At 35.2% G+C, this 17035-nt stretch overlaps 1 protein-coding gene across 3 annotated transcripts in view; it reads right to left on the bottom strand.

Annotated features, from left to right (window-relative positions):
• Positions 1-16775, bottom strand: part of LRP1B (LDL receptor related protein 1B) — a 2222640-nt gene extending 2205865 nt beyond the window's left edge. For 2 of the 3 annotated variants that reach the window (XM_072613191.1, XM_072613192.1), the window contains exon 1: positions 16119-16774. In XM_072613191.1, coding sequence (XP_072469292.1) covers positions 16119-16299 — 181 coding nt within the window. In that variant the 5' untranslated portion in view covers positions 16300-16774. Of the gene's footprint in view, positions 1-16118 lie in introns of all 3 variants that reach the window. The other variant, XM_072613193.1, reaches the window with a different exon arrangement.
• Between the last annotated feature and the right edge of the window lie 260 nt (positions 16776-17035).

Below are 17035 nucleotides of genomic sequence, written 5' to 3'. Positions count from 1 at the left end.
CTGTCTGCCTCTCTCTCTCTTACACACACACACACACACACACATACACACACACACTCCAGATAAAAATATATGTATACAGGCAAAATATAAATTCTGCTCTATACATAGGTTTGTGTATGTCTATATGTATGTACACACTTCTATAGTGACACAGATATGTATAAATACACAAATATACGTATTCATTTTTGTAGACAGATATACATGCTTTTTTTCTTTGTCTGAACCTGTCATTTTATTTACATATGTTAACACCCCACAAATCAAACTTGACAAGTCATTTGTAATTTCAGTCCTAGAGAATTGCCCAGGGCCTGAAAGCTGAAGTTACTTTCCATTATTCTATAGCTAATATGCGTCAGAACCAGGACTTGAAGGCATATCTTCCTATGCCCTGGATCACACTGCCTTTCACACATGCACAGGCTGGTGGGACATAGTTTGGGGAAAGACAGACTTTTTAAATGATCTTCAAAATATGTTAAGTTCTTACCAAATATATTTCTGTGATTATATATATATATATATATACATATAATAAAGATGTAATAGATTAAGTATATAATAATAGCTAGAATTAATGCGGTACTTTATTATTTGCAGAGCTTTGCACATTATCTCATTTGATCACCACAGCAACTCTGTGAAGTAGGTTTTATTACAGGTGTTTACATTTACCAGAAATTATATTTGTTGATCATAGAAATATATTTTATAGGAATTTGAAAAATATATCTAGTGAAACTTCTCTGGAGAAGTGAAGAGATGTGTTTTGTTTTACACGCTAGTCAGCATTCAAGGTCTAATACTAATTCCTAAGTGCCACAGAGATATAAAACCTAAAATTACAGCACTCTCCAAAAAATGGAAAGATGAAACTTAAACCTATCCCATTTGGTCTCAGCATGAAAATTTGCTACTTGTCAGGGTCACAAACTCTCTTCACTCTATATTTTTCCTTTGCTTCTTTTTTTCTCTCTAGCATTTCAATAATCATTGTACAGCAATGCTGATTCAAATCTGGTGACATTATCTGGCCATGTTATGATCTATTTCACAAGGCTCCTGGAGGGACAAAGCTGACTGAAATCATCAGCATAGCATTTGCTAATCATCATTAAGGGAATGTGGTTATCTAGATGACTTTCCCTGACATTCCTCACCCCAAGTCACAACCTGGGTCCAAGCTCTTTAACTCTCTACCGAATCATTAAGAACAGAGCCTGGTTTGCCTTTCTCCCTAATATTTCTTCTTAGGTAACTGGCTGAGTGAAGAGAGTTTCCTGAAAGATCTTTAGAAGGTGGAAATAATTACAGAATTATTTATCTAGATCTTAAAGGGATTTCAGAGGCCATTTAATGCAAGTCCTTCATTTGACAGTTGAGGAAACCGAGGCTCAGGGAAGCTAATTGACAGTGACCTGCACAAGGTGACAGAGGTCAGTAATCAGCAGAGGTACAATTTGAATGTAGGTCCTCAAATTCCCAAAGTAATTATTCTTAAGGAAAATTGTCCTTGTTTTCCCTATTTCTCTTCACATAAATGCACTTTCTCCTACTATTTTGAAACCTTTCTCCTGATATTACTTGGTTATGCTCTATTTTCTAAGGCCTAGAAAAAAATTTGATAGTGAACTAGTGATCTCATGAAACTTGTTACGGCTTGAAATTAAAAATCATCTTCTGGGAAGGAGGCTCTGTGCAGTAACACAGAGCCCACTCATATTGGGGTTAGAAGCCTGAGGTTCAAGTCTGCTCTATGTCACTTATTAGCTATGTGAAATTAAAGGCACATTTATGATACCTTACTAGCACTTTATGGGGTGAAAAGAGATTACCTGATAACCAAACTAATGGTCCTCCCCTCCATTCCGGAAAACATATTTGTTCTATATTTTATTCTTGCTTTTTCTTATATGTTTACGTGTTATTTCTTAAGGTCTAGAACTTTTCTGCCAATGCATCCCTGATGCACAGTACAGTATCAGACACACAACAGGTATTTAATAAACCATTATGGTTTATTTTGAATCTAGATGAAGAACCAATATTCTTTTCCCTATGGGATATAGCTGTAGAAATCCTAGAAACATTTTATTTTGTCTGAAAAGAAAACAAACAGATGTTAATTGTATTTTTTTTAAAAAGAATTTCTATGAATTTGGGGAAATCCTACTATCTTTATTAACATGGTGAACTGAATCTTGGTTTAGACAGGGAGTTAATAATTTAGAGTGTGGGGATAGAATCATTATTACTTAATTTCATTCAGAAGACAGTTTTGTTAATCCTCTTGGGTTTTTATCTCTAAATCTGGGTGTGCTCAAGTAATTTCAATGTTAAGAAAAGAATTTATTTTTACGAGGCTTTTTTTATCATTGCAAGATTTTTTTTTCAGATATCTCACTAGTTTAACTGCTATCTGAATAAGCTTTATTTTTCCTGACTTTTTATAGAATATTCTAACTCTGTCCCAGTGGGTCACAACACCTACTGCCCCAAAATCTCTTATTTTAGCTGACTAGACTCCATTTATGTACTTCTTTTTTTCAACTAAAATACTAATAAACTTCTCTGTCCTAGCACAATCCTCTCCTCATAATCTCTCTTTGAAGTACAAACAAATAAACTAATAAACAAACAAGACTGATGGATAGATAGATAGTAGATACAAATAATAATGAACACAAAGTTTGAATTTAACATCTTACTGTGTTACTATACAGTTCTAGCTGGGGCATGTAAATCATGCTTCATATCCACAATATACAAATAACTCTTCCCATTCCTGCTGTTTTCAATTACTCAGATTCATTTATTTCCAAACTTTTTGGCACCCCTCTGCTAAAGTAGACAGTAATCCAGTTTATACCAAGAGGCCACAATTAAATATCAATGAAAAATCCCTTAACTCCAAATATTTTCTCAGGACCCAACTTAGTTAGCTGTGGTTTGACTTCCATATGATGTTGCTTATGTAACCTCTTTTTGACGTACTTATGCATAATTTTAATTATAGTATTAAAATGGTGTGTGTATGGGGAGGGGAGGGCATTTTCAAAGAGCTTTCTGACAACAGAAATGAAAAATGAGCACTTTCATTTGCTCACCATTTGAATGTGTACACATACTTCTATATGATGTCCATGAAAATTGTATGTTCAAATAAGTCCTTCAAAATATATCGTGTGAAATGTTCTGTATCCTCACACTGCCTTGGTATTTATGGACTTTTAAATATTGAGTTTTATTTTTTATCTTCTAAAAATAATCTGACTTTATTGTGAACCTTCTCTTGTTAATAAACACATCTTTGAATACAAGAAATATATTTTCTTTTCAACCTTAGCTGTGGTGATATTTTAACAACTATAGAAGCATAAGTTAAATGGATTTACTACCTTTTTTCTTTGATGTGTTCAATTAGTTCTTCATGAAGCAAACCATTCCCAAAAGCACTGAGTGAATTGTTCAGACACTGCCTAAATGACTTAGGAGATACTGGCTGAAAAAACCCACACCTGGTCAATGTAAGCAGGTGGGGAAGGTTCTTAATCAGGAATGCTCCAAGCAGTGTAATATTAGCTTTAAATTCAAACAGGACTTTCTAGAGTTGCAAGGAAAGGAATACAGGCTATCTTAAGGAACAGATAGTAAAAGCACAGTATCCTGATGGGGCTGAGTCTCGCAAGAGTCTGGGACCTTTCATTCTAAGAAAAATATTTACTCTAAGTCCTCTTTATCATTTTGTCCATCTCTCTTTCACTTTTTATTCAGATTCATTTATGTATATACAACTCTTTTTGCCACTTTTCTCTCATTGATCAGGGGAATATATAATAGAGTGTTAAGAGGGAGGTGGACCCAGTATCCAGAGGAAGGATTTTCCTAAACAGAAGTGAGGTCAATGTCTAATGTGCATAGAACAGTGCCTGGCACATAATAAGAACTTAAATAACAGTAATCCTTGGGAATAACTAGACTGGAATCTTCAATGCTATTTATTAAGACCCATGGACACAGTGTAAAACTGACAACAGCTCCCCTTCCCTGACTTGGCGACAGTAGGTCTAATGGAAAGAACCCTCCCCTAGAAAACAGGAACTATCAACTCTACCACTAAAAAGCTTTATTAATTTGGGAAGATCATTTCACCTTTTCAGTAATTCAGTTTCTGTGTATGAAAAAGACTAGGAGATCTCTAAAATCCTTTCTTATAATAATATATAAATTATGACCTTGCTATGGCACCAACCCTTTATCTTGTGATTTTAAGGCTCCAGGGAAACAAAAAAATGACTCCTTACTTTTACATGGAGAGGAACTATCCTAGATTAGCTAATCTAAATTCTTCATTTTACAGGAGAAAGAGTTGTAGCCCAGAAAGGTTAAAATGATTTATCCATGGACACCAAGCTAGTAAGTAGGAGAGTCATGATATGAATCCTTTTTTTTAAGTGGCAGATCCATTGCTCCTTTCACTATACCACATCTACCTCTCAAAAAAATAACTCATTTATAAATCTCTTAAAGGTTTACAAAGTGCTTGGTCCTAGATCCCTACAGATGAAGAAAATCTAGGTTAACAAGGTTCAGTGAGTTGACTAGGCTGCATAACTATCAAATATCACAGCCTTGAATCTGAATTTTTTTTTTAATTTTAAGCCTAATGGGCCTGCAGAAGATAGTGTTCTCATAAATAAGATCAGGCTCAAGAACCAAATTTAACATTATGATGATCTACATAGGAAAAAGAAAAAAGAAAAAAAAGAAACTATAGTTTTGCTTTTTACTTAGGCCTATTATTTCTTCTTTTTAGGAGATACCTAATATGGAAAACCCCTCCAGTCATGCTGATTGGCAAATTGTATAATTTATAGTAATCAAGAATTGCCTGGGGCACTAAGAAATTGTGTTTGTCCATTGTCACACAGTTAATGTCTATTAAAAAGGAATGTGAACCCAGGTCTTCTTGACTTAAAAGAAAGCCCTCTATCAACTATTCCAAAATCTATCTGATCTTATCATCTATCTATCTATCTATCTATCTATCTATCTATCTATCTATCTATCTATCTATCTATCTATCTATCTATCTGTCTGTCTGTCTGTCTCTCTATCCATCCATCTATCTATCCATATGTCTGTTGGTCTATTTACCCATATATGAGTGTATGTACATATATGTATATGTACACACATACAAATGCATGTAAACATACATACACATATGTGCATGTGTATATAATATGATGTATCTATATCTATATAGACATAGATATACATATAAGAGAGAGAAGAGTGACATAGAGACAGAGACACCCTAGAGATAGAAACACTGACTCTATCTATTTCATTTAGGCTAAAAGAATGGCCACTCATGGACCTGATCCCACTATTAATGGGCATGAAAGCTTTGATATGCATGGTCTCTAATCTATGTCACCTCTACGACTTCCTTAGCCATCTCAGTGGCCTTCCATTCTTTAGGGCTCACCTTATTGTTATGGGACTTAATGATGTTACCCAATCAGCTTAAAACACTCTCCTTCAGTACTCCTGAGCTCAAGCAATCTCCCTATCTTTAACTTCTCTAATAGTAAGATTTCCAAGTGCATTCTCCATGGCTAGTTTTACACAAACTCTCTCTCTCTCTCTCTCTCTCTCTCTCTCTCTCTCTCTCTCTCTCTCTCTCTCTCTCTCTCACACACACACACACACACACACACACACACACACACACACACACACTCACACACACTCACACACACACATACAGATATTTTTTGAGATGATGAAGAAATGACCCCAGTCGTTAAATATCACAACAGAATTTTCTCACTCTTACATAGGAGAGTTTATTCCTTCTCCTTGATAAAGTTCAGAAATTTAAGGTATTGATTTGGTATATTATGCAGCATGATGTCATGGCATTCAGTGTATTCATGTGAATAGGCATCATCCTGAAATTTCTTCATTTGTAAAATATGGAAAGTAGTAACTTCCCTCTCTACCAGCTTCAAGGGGTCGTTAAGAATTTCTCCTTAGGCACTGAAGCTAAAACCTTCTTGTGTAAAGCACTAGACAATTGCAAGATGTTGCTGCAACTGTGATCAAGATTGTTGTTAATTTATTGTTGACGATCCCTCTCCTCATAAGAGTCTACAGGGGACTTTACATATTGCTCCATTTCTCTTTTAAGTGATGGGTAAAATAACTTCCATAGCAATGCCAAGTTCCTAAAATCAGGGCCCAGATGAACAACCATACCAAATGGAAGCTTTGTGACCTTTCAGAACCTTAGATTCTTTCAGGACCTTGCAGGTTGAAAATGGACTAACATTTTGGTTGCTTCACTTTCAAAATTAATCTCAAAATGTTTGCCAATATGGTTAGGAAATGGAAGTATGAACAAAATGAACAACAGGGGATATTTGGAATAGTCCCATGTACTAATGCTAAACAAGAAGACTGAGTTCTAATGCTACCCTTAATTAACTCTTGGTGATATGCTCTGTAGACTGCTTCATTAATGTGCTGCTTCTTTGCTGCTTTTTACCATTGTCACTTTATACACCTCATATTTATGCTGATCCACCCGCTGTATTATGTAGCAGAAGTTTGTATTACCTGCTCATCTTCAGTAGAGTGTGTGTTTTGAGATACTGGTCTTCATCCCTCTTAAAAATAGAATAATATATCTTTTGTAGATAACTCACCAAGTTCACCCTGTGGCGAAACTAACTTGGCCAAGAAGGACTCATGTCAAAGATTTTGTCATAATCAGTGTACCCTAGTCATCTATTCAAATCTGTCATAGACTAATGATGCTGCTAATCCTAAAAACACCAAAATAAATAAGAGCTACCTTTACTAATGCTTGTACGATCATTATTTATTCTGGAAGAATAATCAGTCAGTAACTTTCAATTCAACAAACATTTATTAAGCACCTATTATGTGTAAGTCACTATGCTAGATACTACATATTAAGAAACAACAACAAAATTGACAGGACCTGTCACCCAAAAGCTTACATTCTGTGGTGTGTATGTGCATGCACATCTTCATACTGATCACCAAATATATGTTCAATTAAAAAGAGGAGAAAGTACTAGTATCATCCATTTTTATTGATTACTAACCATTCAGAATATACAAAACTAGATGCCTAAAACTTTCCAACTCAGCCTTCCAAGGAGGAAGGAATGTATGGGATGTATGTATGGGATTTGCGTATGAATGCAGGGAATCCGAAGATCAAATCCTGAGGTCCAGAATTACCTTTCAATTAAGAGAAGTGGTGGAGAATGGAAGTTTTTTTTTTTTAAAGAATCTTTAAATAAAGAGAATTTTGACCTCAATTATCTATTTTATATAGAACTTCATTTTCTTAATCATATATCTGAAATACCTCAATGTCAACTTTTATTCTCATGGACTCTTTGTCCTTCTTTGCACTCTAGAATTACAACATGATCACCATTTCTTTAAGAGGAGATCACCCCCAAATTGTCAGCTCATGATTATGATTTTTATGCTTTCTTACAATTTTTTATGCTTTCTTACAATTTACTCAATAAATCTCAGAATCCCTCAAAGCAACGTAATTATACCAGCGTCTTTTTAACCCTCCCTTTTAGTTTTCTTTGTTCAATTCAAGAAGAAAGGGCAAAGCTTACAAATTGTCATTAAAGAAAAACTCAGCAGTTGTAAAATTCTCAAGGAATTATGTATTTTATTTCTAAAGTCAAGCAGTCTTGTCAAGTTAGAAGATAATTCGATGAAATGTGCAAAAGTTGGGAAGGAATGTCCTATTGATACTAAGAATGAAACAAGAGATGGTCTGTGATGATACCTTGATCTTCCCCAAAAAAGAAATGTATTCTTTCTGTCAAAATGAGGCCGTATTTCAACAATACCCTTCTTCAGTTTGAAGACTAAACCATTCAAGACAATGGAGTACATGTAACTTAGGCAGAGATGTCCAACTGATAATAAGAATGCATTGCAAGATAAAATATAATATATAGTTCTTACCAAGGCAAACTTTCTTCTTCATGCAGTTTATGCTATTTAACTAAGCTGGAAGAAATAGCATCTGAAAAGTATTTCAGTTAAGGTGATGTGCTAAAAAGAAAAGAGCTATATTATGCATCATGAATACATATGTACACATCTAAATATAACTATATTTTAAGAGCAGGTCAGGAAACAGTGAGGTTAAACAGAAAGAAATATGTTCAAATATCATAAGTCTATTATGTTTTCACATTTTGATCAGTGATGAAGCCTTTTCAAAATAGATAATATACAGAATGGAACTTAGGTATTTCAAGAGAAATTCTGAATTTTCAGAAATTACTAAACAAAGATGGAGTGTCATTTGAACACAATCATTCCAGTTAAGTATTAACTATTTTAACAAATTATATTTATGAGATGTTAAATAGGTCTGAATTTAAAAGAAACATCATAACTAGATGGACCCATAATATTGAAGCTTGTGGCTACATGTTTATCATAGATAGGCACATTCAAAATATTTTGATATATTTACACACAAGTATTATTTCTTTAATAGCCTAATGAAATTCCTTGTTATCCATTCTATCATTTTTATTACCCATTCTGGAAGATGAATTAAGAGTGAATCTGAATTTTTTACAAAATAATTTCCTCTTCATTAAAAAATGAAAAAGTTAAATTAAAGCCAATAAAAACAATATAATACATGTGTATAATTGATGAGCACATTTTCCCAAGTACAATAACTAATAGAACAGGCATCATGAAAAAATGAGAAAATGCACATCTTAAAATCAGGAAGACTTGGGTTCAAGTACTGCCTCTAGCACATATTAACTATGTCATATGCTGAGACTCTGTGTCTCAAGCTACAATGATATGTTACAGATACACTGACTATCTACATTGGTAGAAGTCTCCATACTACCAACAGTTCCCCACAAATGCATTACTAGTCTGGACCAAAACAAATGCACAAGCAAGAAAAAAAAAACGTAAGAAAAAACAATAATACATTCAGATTAGAAACGTATTTGTTCTAAGTTACTCTAAGTTCAGAGCTAATATTAATTGAAACTGAATCTTACTAATAAATTCAAGTTACCTCATATGTTAGTGAATGTCAAAAGGCAAAATATTTATCTCATAACAAAGTCTGAAAAACAAAGAAAAATCATGTCAGTGATAGTAGTTGATTGGTGCGATTTATTAATTCTTCATAAAATATGCTTTCCGGATGTCTCTACATGGATGTGGAATTTTGTATGAGTTTACTAAATGTTTTCTAACTACCATCTTGAAAATTAAAAAACTAACATCTATTTCAATCCAACAATATAATGTTAATAAGTCAATACAAATCAAACAAGCATGTTTGCAGATAAGTCATACATTAATAAATGTGTGATAGAGCAGAGAGAACATAGGACAAGGAGTTAAAAGTAGTCCTGGCTGAACCACTAAGCCATCTGTGTAACCTTGGGAAAGTCGGTTAACCACTCTGAACCTCTGTTTCCTCAACTAAAAACTGGCAATGTTCATAGCTATCTTGCCTTTCTTAGTGGGCTATTTTGATAATTAAATGAGAAAATGTCTATGAGAGGGGTTTGGAAATAATAAAAAAGAAAGTTCTTAGTAGTTCGTTGAAAATAACTGTCCATATTTGTGATGACTGAACTGATTGCCTCTGAAAAGAAAAAGGGTTTCACTATGTTACTGGAAAGAAATGAGCATTTTTGTTTTTATTGTAAAGGAAGACATAACAGGTTCAATCTATTGGCATAGAATATAGCAGGAAGAATTATACAGAATAATCATAGAATGGTAAAACATGTATTTGCCTTCAACCTCTCTGGGTCACAGTTTCTTTGGTTTTCTCATGCACAAAATTAAGCAGCTGGACTGGATCACTTGTAAGATATTTTTTTCTAGCTCTTAATATGTGATATATGAAATTTTCTCCATGGTACCTGAAATGTTTTATATATTCTTTTGATAATTCTTTTAAACTTTATAAAATGTTCCTCTCAACAACAGCATCTAAGAGCACTGGAATTAATAGACTCAGAATATTATGTCAGATCATAACCTTTTATACACAGAATCACTTATACAACATTGTGTTTTTTAGAAGCACAATCTACCTTGAAATTGGCGAATTGGTACCATATTTGCCTTGCTCATTCATATGTCAAGATTCTTCATTGACATTGTACAATTATTCAGACTTCATTTTTTCCCCCAAAAAGTCCTCAGCATTCTTTTTACTTTTTTATAGTATTTAACCTCTAGAGATAATAAATACCTCCTTAGGAAAATAAAATGCTTAGGGAAATCAAGTGACATTCTTTTTCACAAAACAAAACAATTGGGAAATGTCATGATGACCTGGTGACTGTTACTTCTTTATGAGTGTTGTTAGTTTCATTATCTCTGTTTAATAGCAGGGTAGAGAGTTTTATATCTATGTTCAAGTAAGTCAGTGATGAAATGTTTAAAAATGATGTTAGTCTCCATCATGAAGAGAAGAATATTTCTTTTCTGACAAGTTCAATTAAGAAAACTTTTTTTTGCTTGTTTGTTTAATGAAAACAAGTAGGGACTACAGGTTTTAGAGCTGTAAGGGATCTTAGAAATCATCCAATCGAATTATTTCATTTCACAGATAAGGACAAGTGAGGCCCTTAGAGGTTAAGTGACCTGTGTAAGCTTTTTTTTTTCTTTTCTTTTCTTTTGGAAATTCTATTTTTCTTTACTCTCACTTCCCAACTCAAGGCCATTTTTTGGCACAATTTCGGGACAAAATCGGATGTTCCATTTCCTTGGGAGAGATTGGTTAAATTAGACAAAGGCCTAAAAACCTTACACAGAGAACAATCATTGAATGATGAGTACATTCTAAGAAACTTACTTATTTGACTTCACGGTTTCTTTAGTGTTATACCTAGAAAACAACTAAATGAAAACTAATTACTATATATGTATACACACACATATACATACATATGCACATATGTATATGCACATAAGCATAACTACACAGGTGTATGGATGTATGTATTCTATGTACAGATCATAAACTGAAATATAACAAGAGAGGCACATTTTAAAATTCCATTATGGCAAACCATTTTGTTGTGTTGAAATCTTAATGTATATATTATAATTTGAAATAAATTGCCTGTCTTTTGAAGCTTGAGGATCCTTAAATAATACAATCTTTATTGCAAAAGTGAATGTGTAACAAGATTTTATCTCTATGTTATGCAAAAACTATACCTTTGTAGAATTCCAAACAAGGCAAGCCTAGGAGAATAAGGCTTTTCAGGACAGAAAACACCTATATGCTTTCCAGAATGTTGGCCACCGAACTTGACTCAAGCAGAAAGAAAGAAGGGAGGGAAGGAAGGAAGGAAGGAAGGAAGGAAGGAAGGAAGGAAGGAAGGAAGGAAGGAAGGAAGGAGGGAGGGAGGAAGGAAGGAAGGAAATAAGGAAAGACTATATATGTAATGTTAGAGGTGGTCTTTTTTAAGTGGAAAATTAAGAGTATTAACTGATGAGATCATGTTGGCACAGCATATGTGATTTTTAGTATAATTTCTTCTATTTTCTTTGAATGTGTCTATCTGGAATGAAGACAAATTCTTCCTTTGGGAAAAAAAAGGATCATTTTGACAGAGAGACACAAAGTTAGATTTATTTATCAATACTTCTAATTTGCACTGTTACATACATAATCCACTATCACCAGAAAAATAACTGGATTTGGGAAGGTAATAGATGAATACATTTCATATTACATGCAAGCATTGATAATAGAAACATAAATAATATGAAAGCAAAGATTATGCTGTTTAAAGATACTCAATGTTTCACCTAGTATCCTATAGTCATTTAAAGGGCCAAGTTACAGTTCAAAAATATAACTTTGAATGGAGTCTACTTTTATAGAACCCCAGGATGATAAAATAAAATTAAGTAGGCTATGAGATAATAAAATTATTCTCAGGATGGTTGTCCTATCTTGGCCAAGATATTTTGCAGACTAAGATAAGTGCTACTTCTTGAATGGCATATGGTATTCAAAAGGCAGCATTTCTTCCTAAATATAACATGACATTTTTTCTAGATCTGGACCCCACTCTCCTAAGATTATTCTTTGAAACCACTTGAATTTTTAAGCTTCTCTCAACCAACACCACAATTGGTTAAAATGTAACCATGCTAAAATGTGCCTGTATATTTTTCACCCATGGAGCTTCATATATATATTTAACTATGTTTGTAGGGGAGTATCATCAAATGATCATGGCTCTACAAAGTTTCTCAAGTGATTATGATTGCAAAGTTATATCAAAATCACTGTTATTTCATTTTTATAAATGGTCCTTCTGTCCATACAAACTTCTCCTTATCTCCAAGCAACTTCTTTTTTATTTCATCCCATTATTTCCCAACCCTATCTTTTGCTTGATGTTCTATCATTCCCCACTCCAGCCAATATAATTCCAACCATTAACATTCTCTCAATTTTCTTTCCCTTCCCACTTTCTCTTTACGTTGTTACCCAGTTTAGCATACGTGGTATCAAAAGAGACAGAAGCAAAGCACTGAGAAGCTCTAGAGTCTAAACTAATAAGAAATCTAACAAGTTTTACACCATGTAAGCCAACACTATATGCATTTATATGAATTTCTAGATCATTCTCCTGGATGCAAGCAGGGGGAGAAAAAGAATTCAGCTAGTAAAAATGCTTTGACATACACACAGGAAGATTTTCTTCAATGGTTTTCTCCTTCATAGAATAAAATAAAATCTAAAAGTTGGGCATAATAATTTTGAATTATGCTTGCCAGTATCATCAGATCTGAGAACTGAATATACTAGTGGAAGCTTCCTCAGAATCTTTTCTTTCAAGAACAATGACATTTTTAAATATGATACCTTTTAAGTCTTAATTTTAATCAAACAATGCTTTGATATGATATGACATTATGGTATGATGAATTGGTTGATTCTAAGTGAAACTGATTTATTCATCTCTTTTGGCTGGTATAATTTACAATGATGTTGCCTCTTTAAGAAGTGATGTACTCTAACCAGATCTGACAATAAGCAATATTTCCTTTTTGCTTAATTTAACCCTTCATTGGAACTACCATAATGGAGGGGCAAAGGTAGACACAAATCTTAAAATAGGAGGTAGGTTAATAAGTACAACTGTGACACAGAGTTTCAAGTATAGCTATACAAGATATCAGAACTCATGCTCACAAATGTGCATAATGACTGAGCAAAACATCAGATTGACAGTAATATTGACATTTCTTTTCAATCTAAAAAAAAGTTTAGTAACTGGCCATTGACCAACATATATTTAGAGAACATGAAAAAGGCTACAAGTTCTCTGGTATAAAGCTATCTCAGTGAAAACACATGGGTATATGAGGAATAACCAGGTGTCTGGTCTGTTCCTAAAGGGCAATGAACATAATATGCCTGTTCAATAAGTTATAGCTCATTAACCTCTTTCTTGGGTCTGTCTTCTTATAGCTTCAGGTTTTCTGAGTGCCATATGTCATGTTGAAATTGGACTATTTGTCCCTTTAAAACCAGCCAGATTTCTCCATTCTACTACATATGACCTATTCTCTTTTGTTCTAATAACTGGTTATGATACTTTGGGTTCTTAACAGGTTAAGGAACTCAAGTCTAGCAGATAACCATGACAAAATAATCAATCCCTGACCGTTTTTACTTATTCAAATGCATTTGACTTGGCTATGCAATGGCACAGTACTTGACTTGTAGACAAAAATGACAAGTTGTTTAAACATCAAATCATTACATGAATTATAGAGGTATGAATAATAATGTAGCATCTATCTCAGCTACAGAGCTAACCTGAAATATATATATGTTTATGTGTGTGTGTGTATAGAGAGAGACACATATATATGTATATATACTACATCTGTATATACTATAATACTATATTTATATCAAACCTAATAGGAGCACAAATATACATATAAATATAAATGCAAAAATATCCAAAGCTTTAGTTTCACTCATAAAAGAAAGCCCTTAACTTCTTTACTCCACAGTTCAGAAGAAACTAGCTGGATTGGAGCTCAACATGTTTAACTTTCTTTTTTTATTAATTTTTTATCTCTATAGACATTCATTCCCATCACCCTGGAAACAGTCGTATTCTCATAAACACTAAAAAGACTAAAATTCCTGATCTCAATGAGGTCGAGCAGTTCTCAATGTGAGGCTCAATCATAAACAGTCCAAAAGTGATGGTCTGTTAATGCCACTCTCTTTTGTTTAGAAGACAGAATTTGGAGTGGGAAAACAAACTTCATTATAGGGTCTAGTTTTGGCCCTACTTTGAACAGATTTCCTAAGAGAAGTAGATGCCTGATCTTCACAATTTTAAACATTGCTTTCAAGTAGAAGTAATGTGTCCCTGTCCTCATTAGTACATCAGTATCCTGTTTCCAAATCCACTCCAAAACAAGTTAAAACAAGTTCACAAGTGATCTGTCAGAGCCTACATTCTCCAGATGGAGTTATTTGCAGTAAGTGGCAGAGATATTATTAAAAATAAAAAAGTAAACATTATTATTAGCAGATACAAAACAACATGTCATGAGTCCTGAAGGAATACATACTACTGGGCACAGTAAATGTCATGTGTGGATATGCTATAAAGTCTATAAACTTCGGATGCTAACAGCAGATTGGATGGAACCATCACAATTAATGCCTGTGTTCTTTCTTATAATGAAGCAATAATTTTTAGTCAATGCATAATTGCTTTCATACAAACACAGTTTTTAGATCACTCAATGCTGCATTTTTCCTTTGGTTTGCCATTGGTGTATAGTTTATCTGTTTTTCTAATTAAACAAAAAGCCTCACCATTATCAGTCAACATGAGATCAGTTTAACGATAAAGCTCTAGATTTATAAATTACCCTATTCTGCAACTTTATAGTTAGCCACTACTATTACAAACACTCCCAAACATGCTGCTTGCTTAATTTTTTACTCTATTTCTATTGCCAAAGATAATCAAACTTCCACAAAGACTCGACTTTCCAGATAGAAAGTTTTGCAGAATCCACCTTTATTCTGATCTGATTTCCCCTCCCCCCACAGCCCCCAGAAACTTGGACCACTCACAGGCTATTGGATCTAAAGCAAGAACAAAATGCTAGACAGGAAAGCTGCTGCACTACCTAGTGAGTTTGGCATCTCAAGGTAATAGAGAGGTTGTGTTGCCAAGCTCCGACCTACGAAAAGGGGGATGGGGGCAGAAGTTTAGGACCCATTCTGATGGTGCTTTTTTCCCCAGCTGATCTCGAAGAGCAATTGCTCCCTATCTTGGCGACACAAATCTCGCTAGGAAGTCTGTTTCACTAACCCTGCAGGAAAGGACAGGAGGCTGTCATCAACTCCCACCCCCACCCCCCTTTTTTTCCCCTTTCCACGAAGGTTGGTTGCAGCAGGTAAGGACGTTCAACGTAGTGATAAGTTGAGGAAGGAGGCAAGCGCACAGAAGCGCCTTAACGCGGAGGCTGGAGAGCCCTCAAAGACTTGCAGTGCACCAGGATCGCTTAGCAATAGCCAGCGAGGGGAGCTTCTTTAAGAAGCGGAAATCTGATGCTAACATCTGCAGCGTTCGGGTGCACGGGTGGCAACGAACTGCGAGGTCCAAACGCTCTCAACTGGGCGAAATCAGAAACGCTTAGGAAAAAAAAAAAAGGAAAGAAAAAAGCCTAAAAAAAAAAAAGATTTCTGGAGCTTCATTCCTCGGACACCTGGTTTTGAAAGCCCCATCATAGGGTGTGGGGGTGGGGGGAAGAGGGGAAGGAGAAAGGGGGGAAAAAAAGAAAAATACACAGGCATTAAAAACAAAAACAAATCCAGTGCACCTTAGCATACCGTGTCCCGTGCAGTGGGGTTGCAGGACCCAAGTTTCCCAATCACTTCTTCCCTAGAAGAGCCTAGTAGGAAAGCCGGGCGAGAGACCGGGAGAAAAGGGGAGGAAATCATAATAAAGTATTCTCCTTACCTCGATCGGCTCCCACGGTCAGCACCTTAGCAATAGGCAATAATCCCGAGATTGTGACTAAGGCTAAGAGAAACTCAGACATTGTTGTTGCCGGGTAAGGCAGCCTGCGCTCGGGGTTGCTTGGCTGCACTCTCGGCCAGGCAGCGGCAGCAGCACTGAGCCCGGAATGGAGCAGCGTCATTTACAAATGTCACTGGAAATTCTTCTGCTAAATGAGCCCAGCCCGTCTGCCTTCTCCCTGCCTTCAGCAGGATTTGGAAGGTGTATGGATGTGTGTGTCTGTGTGTATGTGTGTGTGAAAGAGAGAGAAGGAGTGTGTGTGTGTGTGTGTGTGCGTGTGTGTGCGTGTGTGAGCCGCTTGTGTGTCTTGACTTTTCAATGCAGAGTACGTCTGATCTTACATCACGCAAGAGGGGCAGTGAGAGATGCCAGAGGATGGGAATTCACTGATTAATCAGAATCTACCATACACCCCTTTGCTGTCCACATAAATCACATCTATTACTTAGTAAGAGGCATTTAACACAACAGGAAAATACCACCGCAAACTGAAAGCACTACAAATCACAATTATTCGCGTCTCCTTGAAGGGAAAGTAACTCCACGCCGTTCTATGGGGATTTGGGTATTTAGAGAAGGGGGAAATTTCTGCATTGGATTCAGCAAGCCAGCCTCTCCGCTCCACATTTAGCAGCCAGCTCGGAATTATCAGCTAGACCATTCAGAGCCTCTCTCTTCTGCAAGTAGATCTGTCTCCCTTTCTCTAGTGGAAGCGTCATTCTTGAAAAGGAGGAGCTGTAAGCTGAGTAACTTAAGCCTTCTCTTAGGCAAATGGTTTCCTCTGCTAAAGAAGTAATTAAAACGCTTTGTAAAATACACTTTTAACTTTTACCTCCAATTAGCCCTATGGGCAGAGA

This window comes from Notamacropus eugenii, chromosome 5 (genome assembly GCF_028372415.1).
Source record: "Notamacropus eugenii isolate mMacEug1 chromosome 5, mMacEug1.pri_v2, whole genome shotgun sequence".
NCBI lineage: Eukaryota > Metazoa > Chordata > Mammalia > Diprotodontia > Macropodidae > Notamacropus > Notamacropus eugenii.
This window is presented reverse-complemented; position numbering and strand designations above follow the sequence as displayed.